Below are 16,386 nucleotides of genomic sequence, written 5' to 3' on the forward strand. Positions count from 1 at the left end.
GAACAATGACTAGCCTAAGTGACTCTGTCCAGTGCTAATCAGTCCTTTGGGAATGAACCTCACCCTGTGACACAGAATGTTGCCTATAAAATGCAACAAAAAAAAAAACTGCCTTTGATGTTCATGTTTTGATACTTTTCCCCTTCCCAGTTTAGACCAATCACAGAGTAGAGTCTTCCTTAGAAAGCAGACCATTTCTGCTATTTTAAATCAAGGCAGTGACAGAGGACAACTCACTTGGCCTCCAGGGCCAGTGCGATGACCCCAGCCACCATGGGGGCGGAGACAGAGGTGCCCGTGTGACCGTCAGTGCAGCGCTGCCGGAGGTCCGTGGTGACCTGAGCGGGGGAGAGAGGAAGAGGGATCGACGTGACACAACCAACACGACACGATCAACAGACGGAGGTCTCAATGACAGCGCGAGAGTGTCCAGATGAACTGATTACACAGCTGAACGTCCTGGACTTGTTGTTCTGCAGAATAAGGACACTCGCTAGGACAAGCTCACCCCCCTCGTGTTAACCCCCATCCCGCTGAAATGTGAAGCAGAGTTCTGGTATTGTACAACGCTCGGTAAATATTTTCTTTTTGCCCCTCTCAAACAAGACAGGACACCCACAGAGTCGGACGAATCCACAGACGGCGCAGGCAAGATCACCGCCTGTAAATAATTAAACAGCCCCCTTAAATCAGACACAGATGGGATTCGCTGTGGCGTGTGAGAGCCCCTGCATTTGGGCCCGCCTGGAAATGAGAGATAGACGGGCAAGCGAGGCTGGAGAAACCGCTGTGTGATCCCTGGCCTTTTCCCTGGCGCTACACACACCCCAGCAACACGGAATTCATGAAAGTGAACTGAACACGCTTCTCATTGCGTCACTCCCTTATATACTGCTGTCAGGAGACAGACAGGAGGAAACCCTTTAGAGCTACATCTGACCCAGGGCTCTTCAACCCTACGGCCAAATGCAGCCCACCACATTCATTCTCTGCTCTTTAATCTACGAAAAGAAAACAGATTCTTCAAAATTTATGACTATGTAGTCATTTGTACTTTGTCACATTCAATCCACAGGTGAATACTACGTAATAGCTATGCATATTATAAGAGGGCTACTTCTTTATTTACACACACATATACAGTACGTCATATTCATACGCTTTCATACAAAGGTATGCAAAAAATATTTGGTCAATTTTCATTGATTATTAAAAAATAATCTTGAATACAATGAATGTTGTACTTTCACAGCCCAGCACTACTAACCCCCAGAGGATCTCCAGAGAGCAAGAGAGTGAGAGACACTGTAAACCAGGCAAAGAAATCATTCTCTACTGATTTTCTTGTGTGTCATGTTCCAGGGTGTCTTAATCATTTTATTCTACTCTAAATGCTCCAATCATTTCTCTTCATTCTCTTGTATTCAATCACTTGTTTACAAGAATGTAAGCCAGTCAAAATGCTTTTTTAAAAATCACAATTTCTCAAATAAACATTCCTTAATATAAACAAAGACTAATCATCTGTCCCATATGCATGTTATTAATATTGCATTGAAGAAAAGAAAGGAAATTTCCCAGCAAAAGCAATGCTTGGAATTGATGGATGGGAAAGGCACGTGCCTTGGCACGACCAGATCATTCCTGGCTTCCTTTTGTGTGTGTGAGTGTGTGTTTGTGTGAGAGAGCATGTGTCTGCCTGCGCACATTCGTGTACGCTGTTGATCTTCACACAACCTCAGGGGAACTGACATCAGTACTCAACTATTTTCCTGTCGTAAAACTCCCCGCTGCTGTAGGTGGTGGCCAGGGTGGAGGAGCAGACCTCCAAGTACCAGGGCTTGTTTCCGTTCTCCGTGGTGCTGCTGACGGAGATGGTGTAGATGCTGTTGGTGTAGCCGTCGCAGGAGCAGTGGTCGCCTTCCCGGCCGCCGTTCCCCGAGGCCCACACGAAGATGGAGCCCAGGCCCTTTCGACCCTGCATTTCCATGGGAGAAAAGGACAGCCAACGGCAGCAGTGGCACATTAGAAACCAGGCAGGAGGCCAGGCTCCAGCCAGACCTCCAAGACCCCCCATTGTTTCTGACTGGCGACCTCTCGGATGCCCAAGCGAGGGACATAATCGTGTCCTTTGTGCCTTTCTGCACTGCTGCGCCCGCCCGTTGTAACCTACTTTCCTGCATCTTTGGGTCACCGCACCCGGGCGGCTAATCCAGCAGCGGTGACGTTTCCCCTTCCCCTGTCCGTTCCCTGCCACGTCTTTTCCCCTCCCTAAAACCTCCCACCGAGAGCACGCCACAGACAGAAAAACTTCTGGTGCCATTACTGCGGTTTGAGCGTAGCGCAGCTCTCCAGTTGGACTACTGTACGGACAAACAATCAGAGGCGCTACTGGAACATCCGCGGCAGCTTTCAGAACAAAAAAAAAAAAAAAAAAAAAGTTCTTTTCCGCGCCAATTACCGGACCTTTTTAATGCCCTGTTCAAAGGCCTGCTTGGCAAGTGGGCCAGGCCCGTCCACGGTCTTCCCGTCGTCGTCCGGTCCCCAGCTGGCACTGTAGATGTCAATGTAGTCCGGCCGTATGCCAAGAGACTTTGCCTCCACCACATCTGTTACATCTCCGTCCAACATCCGAATGCCTGGGAGCACAGAAATATTGAAAGCGGCGAGTGCATTGCCCCGTGCTTGTAAATGTACTCTAATTGCAATCAAAGATCTTTGTTCCACAGCGACTGCTGAGAGCAAATAAGTCTTTGCTGTAAACCGTAAAAAAAAAAGCACTTGTTTAACAAACCACCGGGAACAGAGGACCACTGCTGTTTTTTGGTGCCATTTTTGTTATGGTTTAAAACATTTTAACACCACCAGACGACACAGGATAAATGGACCAATGGCTGATCTCCGCTGCTGCACCAGAGCAGTACACGGCCCTACAAAGCCTCTCTTCCTTTCATCACCCTCTGCTGCTCGTTTCAAAATTAACGAGCCTGTTCCCTGAATAGAGGGGCAAAAAATTCTGGATGAAGTTCTCAGTATCGGCCTAATTGAAATCTCCTCTCACAATGCGTTTTGCACAACAGTCAGCTACAGGCTTGAAAATCTGTTCAAATGAATTTGATTACTTATTTTGGACTGTGCAGGTGGCTTAGTCTTCCCAATCTATTTTTGGCAAATACCATCTGCTTGTTAATCTGATCTCTTCATACAGCGAAAAGCTTTTCTGGTAATGAGAGACAAGGCTACCAAAAAAAAATTGATATACACACCTGCAGCCTCACAGCTTGGGACAATGGCAGTCATACTGCATTAACGTGATCTTTGAGACAGCAGCTTTAATCTCTCACACTGGAAAAATAAGGAAAGCCAAACACTCTGTTTCTCCCATGTTGGGTTTAATCTGACCTTTTACTATAGTGTTGACAGCAAAAACTTACAAACATAATTGATTTTATGTGACATTTGTATGACTCCTTGGACAGGGACCATGTTTTTACAGGCTATATTTGCCGGACTAACCTCGGTTCACTATAAATAGACTTTCAGGCTCAAAAATAGTGTGGCATGCATACAACAAACACCAAATCTCAGCATAAGAAGTGTACGACAAAAACATGCTCATTCCCCTGTTTCAGCTTGCCAACCACTTGTGGCTTTGAACCAGGTCTGTTTAGAGAAGTTTCGACGCTGCATGGTAAATGATGTCACCAGGGGGGATCGACCTCAACAACGTTTACTTTGGCCCTCATCCCAGACACTTCAATCATCCACTTCAGGCCACAAAACAGATTTTCATTATTCTTATGAATTTGACACTCCAAGCCATACGCACTAATATCAGTTTCGCACCACGTGCACGTCAGTGCAAATAAAGTTGATACCATCAACGATAGCAGATTGTGTAAAAACAAATGCGAATATTTGCAAAGCACTTCATAGGCACCTAATGAGACCATGAGGAATTCAGGTTTTTTATGCAAGAGCACATTCAAGGCTTAACCAGTCAGATTCATGCCTTGAAAATGTTGTTTCAACAGAGGAGGCAGCCTCTGGATTAAAGAAGTCACGCAACAGATACACAGACTATTGGGAATACAGATAGCTAAAACGCATGAATGTTCAATTTAACCATCCCGTGTCACTGAGAGCCTCGAGCCTGTGGATTAAATACGATTGTGCTGGAAGTATTTAATACTATAAGCTGATTAAACAGATGGTATTGACTGCGGATTTCTACCTTAGTTCTATTATGCTCAAAATTAATGTACGATATGTAACATTGAAGAAACAACGTGACTAATGCTGATATTAAACAGACAGATACAGACAGATTAGCAGATACACATAAACAGTTGACCATGTCTGGAAATTCTTATGGAAATACAAACACTTGTATCTGGAAATATGACCAAAAACAGCTATATATAGCTCCGAGGGGCCTGTGCAAATTGTGAATCAATTGCCTCCCTTGTGAGGCTAATTTCCCATTTGAAAAACAGTAAAATGATTGAGCTTACAGGTTCACAGGACAACTATGTGTCCCAGGACCCTAACAGCCATAATTGGAACCAAAACAGCTTTGCAAAGGCCAGCTAGAGCAAAGTTTCATCGCCATTTAAAAGCCATGTTACAGGAGTGTCATCTATACATCTGTAACATTTATGAGAGCCAAGAGCAGCTAGCAATAAAGAAAGCCGCTAGTAAAAACTTGGCGTGACGGGTGACCTTATGAATTCTGGGAGTTGGTGAAGGTCAGGGAATGGAAGGAGAGAGAACTCCCTTCTCAGTCAGATCAATGCAGGCGCGCCTGGGATGCTAATAAGCCGCCAAGCCCTTCTGAAACAAGCCTTTTATTTTTTAAAAAGCTGGCCATCATTATTTACCTATGATTGCATCACACCTCAGGAATAATATATGCTGCACTTCATTAGTGCTGTAAAGCAGAGCCTTGGCAGAGGAGCCGACGCCATTTTTCGGATGGAGAAAGGGGGGGGGGGGGGAAAAGAACTTCACATCCGAGTTTCAATAAGCACAGCTGCAGACGGCGGAGAGAAAAAACACAGGGTAGGCAGTATATGCTTGGATTCTCCTTTTTGATTAAAAGAGCCCTGACACACATAGCAGACCCTACCAGGGAATTAATAGTTTTGTGAACGCATGAATGTACACCCACTCATGGCCTACTAGATTAATAAGCGAGGGGAAAAAAAGCGAGCCCTTCCACAGCACCAACACACCACAGGGTTAATCCCGGGCATCCATGCAGAATAACTCCAACTGAAGACCCTACCTCCGATCCGGGCGTTGTACGCAATGCCAACGATGCAGTGAGAATTATTGGCCACAGCTGCGACTTCACCAGCACACCGGGTCCCATGTCTGCAGAGAGAGGAAGAAAGGAGCATCACACTCTCCCCCTATCTCTCTTACACACACACACACACACAACACACACTGCAGCCCTCCACCTCAGATGCCACTTCCTCCGTCAGCGCCAATGCATCCACACATAAGAATGAAGCTCATTCTCTCACCTGACTCACAATGTCACAAAAAACAGTAGCCTTTGATTGTACGGCTCTGATACACTTACAGGCAGAACATCCGTACAGGCAAAGCCGCGAGATAACGGCAATCGCATTTGGTATCTGCTAATATCAATAGACAGAGACATATTCCTTTGCTCCCCACAGAATGAAACAAATATCTCCTTAGGCGAAAGGCAGAGGCTCTCCATTACTCTGAGGCACTATTAGTCAATAATTATGCAGAACCCGTATTTGGAGGTTTTAAGAGTCTCCCTTTATCACAATATGCAGTTCACCTGATAAGGGTTTTGGTACGAGGTGAGACAGCACTGGAGGATAACACAAAATAGGAATTACACCCCCCAACCCCCCCATTCAATAAATCACAGGACCTGCCACATTAAATGGTCTGCTCATCCAACTATGTAATGAATCTAATGCATTTTTAAACATATCAGTGAAAAACAAGCACAGAAAGGTCAATGAATATATGAAATACAGAAATAGAAAGCCAACTGTAAAGAAGTAAAACGGGCTTTAAGTGGAAAAAAGTGGAAGGAAAGCATGAACAGTAGACGAAGATGATTACAGTGAACATGCCTCAGTTTTCAAGAAGGCCCCAGACCACCTCCTACCCCCCTCCTCAGAGCTAGCTCCACACAGGGACCAACAACATATCCCTTTCAAAATGAATGTGCCCCCAAATGCGAATCACACCACAGAATACAAAGCATTCCAGCAGAACTGTCCCATTAACATTGTGCTAATGAACAGAATTGGGACAGGGAATGGGACTGAATATCAAGCTCACTCTGCTAACCCCAGGCCAGGTGAATGAGAAGGAACCCTTCGCCACCGTGCATCTCCCCGGGCTGGTTTAACAAACTCAAATTGAGCACTTCCTTTTTAATGGATTTGGTTTTTTCCCCTCTAGTTCCTGCCCTGTCCTTTCCACCAAAGGGAAATTATGCTGCTTCAACTTCAACCTTCAAAAAAATTAATTAGATCCTTTTGCATAATTGTTCGGCTCAAACAATCAAAACGGGAAATAGAAAAATACTGCTTTGAATATTGTGCTCCGTAGGCATAACCTGAATACATTGGAGGAATCCAATGCAGTAAATGTGACTGAAGATTACTGTGATTCATCAGAACAGACTTCTCCATACGAACTCACTTGCAGCCTTTGAAACTGTTTTCATTCTTCAGTAAAGTAGTGCTATAAAACACAAGCTCTGTATTGGCTCTTTGTATTCCAATCTGAGGTAATGTACACGACTACCAATTCACATTTTTTTATTTTATTTTACTTGTTAAGCAAGTAAACCAGCATACTTAGTGTTTTAATACAATACAATAGCCACAGGAAAGCTTATTTCACATTAAAAACAAAAAAAAAATCTAAATTTAAATAGGCTACACTCACACTTTTAAGAAAATGCAGCAAATGAATAGAGTGGTAAAAGATGGATGTCTTTTTCTTGTTACAACTTAAATATCCACAACAAAAGGACTGCATAGCCTCCACTGTTCCTCAGAGTTCTCATTAAACAAGCTTATGGGCCTGGAGAGGAAGGAAGGATATGGAATGGAGCACAGAGACCAGACGATCACACACCCTTATCCCCACACGCAAGCAGCCCAGATCTTTAATTAAAGCAATGTATAAAACAAGAGCATCCTGTCCAATCACTGAAGCATTTGGTGCTTGGGCTGAAGATGTGACAAAAGTGAACTGCTAAACGCCATCTTGGGGAGCCTTACTTGTTTTCATTGCTGGAGTCATATCGTGGAGTGGGATCGTGGTCATTCCCGTTGACATCATAGCTTGCAAGCTGATCCTAGGAATGGAAAAAAAAAAAAGAAATAGCAAAAAAAAGAAGAAGAAGAAGAAGAAAGAAAACAATTCATCACCGTAAATTGAAAAAGACAGTCAGACCTCAACTTTCTTCACCTTTCAGTCATATCTCATCCGCTGTGTGTTATTAGGAAACAAGCAATAAATTAGAAGCTGCCCCTGGCCATAACTTAAGCCTGTAATCCAAACTGTCTCGTGGAGAAATTACATTTATTTACTGCAAGGTTGTGTCCTACGATATTTGCTGTCAGAGTCAGCTCTCATAGCAGGGGCTTGGTTTGGCTTTACACTGACAGTGATCGTCAGTTCAGGCCATCGGGGGAACCTGAATAGGCGGCTTTAATAAACTCACGTAGTTCTGTGCGAGGTCAGGGTGGTTCCGCTCGATGCCGTCATCCAGGATGGTGACCACCACGTTCTTGCCCGTGTAACCCCTCTGCCAGGCTGCCAGGATGTTCATCTCTGAGCGGCAGCGGCTGCTTCTATCTCCACAGTGCTGGGGGATAACGGAGAAGGGCAGCCGTGTCATGGAAAAAAATAAAAAATACACAAAGCATATTCCAGAATATTTTCGTTCATGCCCCTGCAACCAGACAGCATAATCAGAACTGGTGAACCAAACCATGTCAAACAAGATAAGTGCATTTACAAAAAAAAAAAAAAAACTTATTTATTCAAAGGCATGTGGCTATGTGCTCTGAATGTCCTTGGGTGTCTCATTTCTGCATCTTGGAAAGCTAAGCCAGCTGCGAACTAACCAATGCTCTCACTGGATTGCCAAGAAATTAAATTGTTTTCACCTGTGAAAGGAAGGTGGAATTGCTTTGGGAGGTTTTGGGTGTATAGATGGAGTCCCTCTTTGGATTAAATGATTTACCCATCCCCCATTAAAACAGTTAAGAAACTCCATGTGGCCTACAGCCGGTAGGAAGTACCACATGCCTTCTGTTTTTGTTGTCACCAGCACAAAGCCATGTGAGTCAACTTCCTGGAAATACATTTTTTCCTAACAGTAAAAATTGCTTATATAAACAGGGTTACATGAAGTGTGCTATAATGGTTAGGGAACTGGGCTTATGACTAACAGTTTGCAGGTTCAGTTGCCGAGTAGAACATTGTACCCTTGAACAAGGTACTTAACCTGAACTAATTCAGTTCATATCCAGCCGAATAAATAAATACTATGTAAAAATGTAAAAGCTGTGTAAGCCTCCCTGGATAAGAGCATCTGCTAAATGTTTGTAATGTAATGTAATATAAAATATGCAGCTTCCCAAAACCACTGGAGAAATCGTAGGTATTCCGCTGCTTCTTTCTCCAATTTTAGGAATGCCAAATGAACTGACAGAAAATATGAAAATTCAGTTCATTTTCTTGGAAGGCACATGGCTGCACAGCCAAAGATCACAGTTGGTGTTAGTAAGCAGGCCAGGGATTGGAGGATGAAGCACTATGAACATGTTAGGTAGGGGGAGGGGGACGTATGTGTCAGTCACTAGGGATACATGCTCACTGGGGAAACACAGAGAAGATTACAGCTGCTGGCCACAGTTTGAGGCTTGCTTTCCATCTCTGAACAAAAACAACAACTGTGACTAAACAGCATGTTGGCACAAGTGGTTATCTACATCCCTTCATGAGTTTAGACATTTAAGGATGAGATTTACAGCTCAAGGAGACATTGATCTACATCACTGCAGCATGCATCCAGGAAACATCCTGGTCTTCTGAACCAGGAACTACTTTTCTAAGTGCAGTATAAGGCCTTGCTCAGGTGAAATTCATTCACGCCATAGCACTGAATAAACTTGCAGACTTCTCCAGATTTCTCAAATGCTTGCGGGAGTACTTTTTCCCCCCCCATTCACCACTCACATTCCTCCATTTTCTGTCTCTGCAACACAGTGCAGCTTGCCAGAACCCAACCTGTATACATAACTATATTAACAGGGCAAGAATAAAGGTCTGAATAAAATATATAATACATAAAATACAATATATATGTTAATAAAGTACATATTATTGTGACACACAACTGTTTCCTCCAGAATGGAAAACACACAATTCCTTCTATAAATCCTTAGCCAGTAAGTCATTTGTCATTTTATTTTAGTAAATAATTTCTCCCCCAAAGGGTGGTGTGTGTGTCTGTGTGTGTGCACGCATGTGTGCGTGTGTGTGTGTTTGGGGAGGGGGCTTAGCATGTTAATACACCCAGCCATGGATTTCTAGGGCTTTTACCGCTCACATAAAGACCAATGCAGAGAGAACAATTTCACACATGAGTTATTATATTTTCAAAAAATATCTTATCACACACTCATTTAAAAATCTGTCAGCAGGTATATTCGCAAAGGAGCAACTTTTATTAAATACGTGCGCACTGACAGCTGAGGCGCTTCAAACAGACCGCCAACGCAGTCATGACTTTTGCACATACACCTTCCGTTTACTCAGCTGACAGATAAAGATAGAGTCCATATCGCAAAGAAGAAGAGACAGTTGTTTGTCCATCTTACAGTAACTGCACTGCACCAGCACCACATTTTCCAGCATTTCTGGGGGCAAACCATCCTTGTAACGGAGGGGGGGGGGGGGGGGGGGGGGGGGGGGGTCTGGATAGTGGGCTAAACACCTGTGCATTTTCAATTTTCGATTAAGGACTTCAAATCAGCATCTAAATGCATGTCATAGTGAAACTGCACTCGTGAAGGCGGACTGAGACCAAATGGCAAAGATAAATCAAATCCTGAGAAAGAGAGAGAGAGTCGTTCACTTACAATGTACCACATGCCCGACCACTTCGGATCATTGAAATGCACAAAGTTGAGGTCATTCCTGGTATGTCTCTTCACCCGTGCTTTCACCACCTGCTGCTGAACCCAGTCAACCTGTAGGGTTTTCACAAAAAACTGGTGACCCAAAACATTCCCCCTTACCTTCTGGTCTTTTTACCACGCTGCTGGCAGAGGTCAGTTACTTTAAGGTTTAATTATTTAATTGGAAAGTGGGAGTCCAGAAGCATGGATGCGATACTGGTTAGAAACGTAATGTGACGTTACTTCAAATTACCATAAATGTCTTTGATAACAGACATTTAACAATGCCTACACCATTCTTTAGAGATAACACACTATGTGAGTAGACGGGGTTTATCTTACGGTGCACATTGAACAAAACAGCCTAAGACATCTCATTTAACAGACACCATTTGATATATTCGCATATTCCCCATGTCCCACTTGCCTTGTTAGATACAATTTGAAAAGTCCTATTAAACGGATTTATCAGTGCCTGTAAATAAAGAACAATGCTCATTTTCCTATCTGTAAAAGTTATCCAGGCATAAAAAGGAAGTAAAAAAATGCCCAGGGAGAGAATTTAATTGTAGATCACTACAAATTACTATTCTGAAGCCTTCTATATATTCTGGAGGTGCTCAGAGTGCAGTTCCACACTCATCTTGCATTGCTCAAGGGATGTGGATGTACCAGAGCAGATTAATAATTGACAACATGAATTCCTCTGCCATTAGCTTTCAAAGCCTCTTTACAGTCTTTTAAGTTTTTTTCCCCCAAACCCCAAAATAAACCTAATTTCTCTTCAGTAGGTTTCCTTTCTTATTTGGGCTTCCACGTACAGGCCATACAGGTATCAAGGCACTTGGGACAAAACCCTCTGAAAATCTATTGCATGGTTCCAAAGCACATACACTCTGTCTACGTGACGAATGGTCAAGCTTGGACAAAAGGAAGCTCCTCATATTGTATGGAACCAAACAGAGGCTGGTGCCGCGCTGATCAGTTTTGTGGCAAAAGCAGAAAATAACGCCGAGCACAGCAGGTGAATCAACAGTGTCATGACACCGATAAAGGATGTTATTGAGGGATTTTCCCACTCCACCATTTGTACACGCCTTGGGACACGATAAAAATCAGTGTGGCTAACCCTCTGAGGGGTCAGGTCCTGTTTTTTATTTGGACTGATATCCAAGCTGTCTGACACAGATAATCTTAATAAAAAGGCCAGGCTACTGGCCAAGGAAGCAGCTTTACGGTCTTAAACATGCTGCTTTCTTCAGACTATATGGAAATAGCCCATGCAATATTAATGCACCAAAGCTCTGCCTTTAGAACCTAGACTGGTCCTCACTACCACACAACATGCATGAGAGATAAGGAGAAATCTGTAATCTCACTCTTGCTTTTCGAATAAATTTCCAAATGCACGCAAGATATTTCCAGTAATGATGATTCATCTGATCGTTTTATTGCAGAACATCCAACTGAGGGCTGAAAATATTCAATGGAAGTTCATTGTGATTTTGCAACCTGCACAATGTGGTATACCTCACCAGACAGACAAACAAAGTATTTCACTCAATGAAGCAGGAATAAAATGATTATTTACATGTGGTAAACTAATCAGAGCGCCAGACTAATACCTTTGGATCCATGTGGATGAAGCTGTGAGTTCCCCTCGTAGAGAAGGCAGATCTTCTCACAACTTTGCTGTGATGAAAATGGTAGTGATCCTCCAAGCTTCCAATCTGAGTAACAAAAAAACAGACCATAAGTCACACAAAAAGACCCACTAGGGCAGCATTTGGACAATTAAAAAGTGAAAACTGGTGTAATGGTTCTTTGAACAGGGATGTTAACCAGCTACGAGGAAGCAAAATGGAATAAGCAGCCTTTTCTTCTGTGAAAAGCCTGAAATCAAAAACGACTGATGGCAACATAGACATTAGCTATTATGGATCCAAAACCAAGACTATTGATTCTCCAGGAAGTGTTATGTGAGCACCCCTCCATATCTTGTGAGGAGGGAGTGAACTACACTTAAACGTACATCCTCGGTAAGCTCAATGGTAACCGTTTGAGAATCCACAACTGACTTGCAAAATAGCATGCATATTGTGAAAGAATGTGTACTAATAAATATGCTCCTGTAAATTTTCCTTGACAAATGTACACTACGATCTGAGAACAGGTGGTTTTGGCACAGGACAAAGATTTACTGTCTCCAAATCCCTCTTTTTCTCACTTCCAGAGACTTTTAGAAGCCAAAACAGCTTTTGAATGTGTGTGTGTGTGTGTGTGTGTGTGCATGCGTCCATATGTCTGCCAGTCTGCATACACGTGTACTAGTGTGTGTGTGGGCATACATGAACATTACCAGGAAGACAATTGCATTATCCTGCCTAATCCCTCATTGCTTGTCAGTGAATGCATAAAGAACTTCAAGGTTCATTTGTTGATACCATCACAGGGAAATAAACAGTTTAAATTCAGATGCAAAAAACCAACAGACTGCATTTGAAGTCATCAAAAATGGGCCATACATCTGTCATGACAAGAGTCCCAGAGCTCCCAGAGACATAAGTGGATTAGCTTTAGAGGTGCATGGATACAAAATACTGTATGTATTTCATTCATTATTAACATTTTTATAAAATGTAAATGTAAGCCCATAACAATTTCATGACAAATTTATCTACACATTTTTGTAATTTCTATAGAAAATTGCCTACCCCAAAACAAAGAGTTCTTTATTTGTGAGATAAAAATAAATGTATTTCTAAAATTAATTAATAAAACTACAAATCTAGTAGAATAATCTGTAGAATATCTTTCTCCAGCTTTCTTACTCATTCTCACGCACAGACAGAACTTTTTTATGAACTCCACACACAACTCTGTGGACACATGAAAATCCTCCTGACAACGCACTTGAATCAGACCAAATATGTTCTATTACCCTAATAATATCTGAGGTTGTCCAATCCTGAATATTCTAGTCCTATGTCCGCAGACGACAGTAAACTTTTTTGTCTTCCCACGATCTCTCACGTCGTGATAAAAACCGGCATATTCATGCAATTACAAAATATAGCCTAACAATATTGTCAACATGTCAGCAAATGATAATACGATTCATCTGATTAATAACATCAAACAAGGGCTGCTTGTCAACACAACGTCATCCAGCCAGGAATGGCTGTTTTAAGAACACTTCTATCACTGTTCTGAGCTTAAAAACAAAGTCTGAATTATTAACTAGCAACGAAAAGGTTTCAAGCAAACACAAGGTTCAAAGCAAACAAAGAACATAGCCATCTTCCCACGATATAATAATACGCGGGCACGCTCCTACCGTAAACGAGTAACCTACTGTTCCGACCTATCGCAACACAAACATTGATAAATAATTATGAACAGATTTTCTTAAATAGCGTGTTAGATTCGTAAGTGTAAGTAAACGCATAATCAACGCGCACTCAGACTGGATACTCGGGCTAAATTTGTACACTTGTATGGAATACAACGGGCACTCACAGTTGCTGACGTAGGTGTATAAATTCACTAATTAATACATCCATTCTCGGATTTATAACATACCTACTGCTGTTGTTACTTTAAACACCTTGTTGATAAAATTAATCTTATCTAAGTTATGTTAGTATAACGGGCGCGGGCTACTTTCTAACAAACAAACATCTAGTAGCCTAATCTCCTCGACAAGCCGATCAAATACGGGATTCGCAAAACATGCATTACAATACCCAAAATCATTTTGGGAATCCAAGCAGACGGTCCAAAATACTAATGCGAATGAGTCCTCTGGAAATAAATTTACTCTTACCTGCCCCAAATTAATATAGCCATATTTTGAAGCAAGTTTGTCAGCTTCCTCGCGTCCCCCAGAAATTCGCACAGCCCAGTGATTTGTATAAACGTTTTGAGAAGGTAATGTCTGGCAAAGAACAAAAGTTAAAGATAAAAAAATAAAAAACAAATCCATGTTTTCACTGAGTTTCATGGTCCTGTAATATCAAGAGTTAATGAAGATATGACACTTTGAAAATGCCAACAAAAAAAGTTCAAAAAAATAGTAATAATAAAGTGCGAGATGGTGTAGTCTACTTGAATCTACATTAAAACAACAATGTCAGACCTAGGTCGTTCCTTATTGTATCACATTGCATCATTCATTCCTAGTATCCGACCGAAGTACACAGATGAATAGATATACATTTGCACGTATAGAAAAAGTTGCAACGGAGAGTGCCTATGAGAGTCGTGCTAACGCTCCACTATATGTCACTACAGCAACCAATCGCAAGCCGCAGTACAACTCAGCCTATAGCAGCCGAACGCAGAAGGTAGAACTGTAGCTGGCGTCAGGCTCACAGAGAAGCCGATGATCAAAGAGACTGATCCTAAGCCAGTCGCACATCTTGGAGCTCCCTGTACGATCCAGAACGTGCGGTTCTCTCAGGCTACAGTCAGATGTGAAAACTCGATACGGATTGAAACGATTGCTCGGCACCAGAGGCACGTTTGATATTGCCTAGGCTACATAACGATTTATTGATACACTGTTTGATAAAGATAGGGTAAGCATGTGCTTATTTATTAACGGTGAATATAATTTACTGTAGCCTACATTATGCACCTGACACTGATTTAAAATTCTCCTGTTCAAATAAGCATCGAGCCTGGTGTATTTTGTTAAGCATTCAGCGCATGCGAAATGCAAATCTGAATGAATCTGCAGGGAGGCGGTGATAGGATAAAATTGTCACATTTATTGTTCGCCGAAATATCCCGTAGACAGGCTTCATAATCTCCATAACCTTGAAAGCTTTTGTTGGCTGACTGGTTGGACTCCAGTAAACACAGTTCAAATGAATTTAGGCTACTACTTTATTGCCGTCACATATATAAGAAGAACACATTATGAAAACCTTACGAAAAACGTTTGTTAACTGTAACAACTTGTTCACGTTTGGCTTTTGTGTGATGTTGAACTTCAGAGTGGACCGTTTGTGTGTTTCAGTCCCAAAACAGTGGTATTCCATATGTGCAACTCAAGTGTGTTTCAGTCTCAGAATTTTAACAAAAAGGCGACTAATATAGTCTGGCATCTTTTTCCCATATCGCCCAAAAAAGGTATGATGTGAACAGAATTTACCCGTTGCAGCACTTTTAAACACATGGAATTAGTAGAATTTGAACAGCTGGCGTAGGGCTTGTAGACTGGCATCAGAAACAGTATTGCAGTACATTCATAAGTGTGTTATGAAATTATGAATAGAATGGGAGTAACATGACCGTTCTGTTCTTGATGTTTAAATGGAAAGGATTACCAATTGCTTACACAATTAAGATTGTGTTTATTGTCAAGTGTTGCCTGTAACATGTTCCACGGTCCCAAAGGGAATTTTCTTTCTGTTAATTCTGTGGTAGTAGCTGTAGTACCTGTAATTAGCACAAGATGGCACTACAGACGACTGCAATTAGATTTTGAGACAATTGAGGGTGGGATAGAGCATTTCTGTTATATTCTCTGAACCCTCCTATTATGTTTGGGGTCAGTTTGACCCAATTCAATGTTTACTCTCTCTAAAAATATGGTTACCATACTTTTTCAGCTAGATATTTCATGACTTTTCCTAACTTTATGGGGAAAACATGGCAAACATGAAATTAATTGAAAAAATTATTTTCGATGTCCTGTACGCATCAGTGTTGTTGGGGTAATTTTGACCACAAGCTCTATTGTTATATAAAACCATCATTTTGATCTTGTTTTTGTTGTGTTGGCTGAGTGCACTTTCACATTAATTTGTGTGTGTGTGTGTGAGAGAGAGAGAGAGAGAGAGAGAGAGCATGTGTGTGTGTGTGTGTGTGAGGAGAAAACATAGTTCCCACAAGATCTCTGATCATTCTCGCAACATGGGGGCAGGGGCAAACTTATAATAAGGGCTGCACACACAGCCCTCTAAACCATTTCTCTTTACATTTGTGCCTCAACTAAAGATTTTGAAAATGACCACCAGACAGAGGCATATATTTTCTGCCACTGAGGTTCTGTCACAGATCTTGGAGGGTGAAAGTGATTTAGATGAGGAAATGTCTGAGACTGAGGATAATGTTGAGGAGGACCCTTATTATGTGGCTTCCTCCTCTGATGATGAGAATGAAGCCTTTGAGATAC

General features: G+C 42.0%; 1 protein-coding gene across 2 annotated transcripts in view; it reads right to left on the reverse strand.

Annotated features, from left to right (window-relative positions):
* The window catches only part of pcsk6 (proprotein convertase subtilisin/kexin type 6), a 38,892-nt gene extending 24,322 nt beyond the window's left edge, over positions 1-14,570 (reverse strand). The window contains exons 1-10 of one of the 2 annotated variants that reach the window (XM_035418774.1): positions 14,341-14,570; positions 14,029-14,139; positions 11,828-11,932; positions 10,164-10,274; positions 7,736-7,879; positions 7,290-7,366; positions 5,288-5,376; positions 2,467-2,639; positions 1,766-1,978; positions 238-338 (exon numbers count right to left, since the gene is read on the reverse strand). In XM_035418774.1, coding sequence (XP_035274665.1) covers positions 238-338; positions 1,766-1,978; positions 2,467-2,639; positions 5,288-5,376; positions 7,290-7,366; positions 7,736-7,879; positions 10,164-10,274; positions 11,828-11,839 — 920 coding nt within the window. In that variant the 5' untranslated portion in view covers positions 11,840-11,932; positions 14,029-14,139; positions 14,341-14,570. Of the gene's footprint in view, positions 1-237; positions 339-1,765; positions 1,979-2,466; positions 2,640-5,287; positions 5,377-7,289; positions 7,367-7,735; positions 7,880-10,163; positions 10,275-11,827; positions 11,933-14,028 lie in introns of both variants that reach the window. The other variant, XM_035418773.1, reaches the window with a different exon arrangement.
* Positions 14,571-16,386: the final 1,816 nt, after the last annotated feature.

This window comes from Anguilla anguilla, chromosome 5, assembly GCF_013347855.1.
Source record: "Anguilla anguilla isolate fAngAng1 chromosome 5, fAngAng1.pri, whole genome shotgun sequence".
Lineage (NCBI taxonomy): Eukaryota > Metazoa > Chordata > Actinopteri > Anguilliformes > Anguillidae > Anguilla > Anguilla anguilla.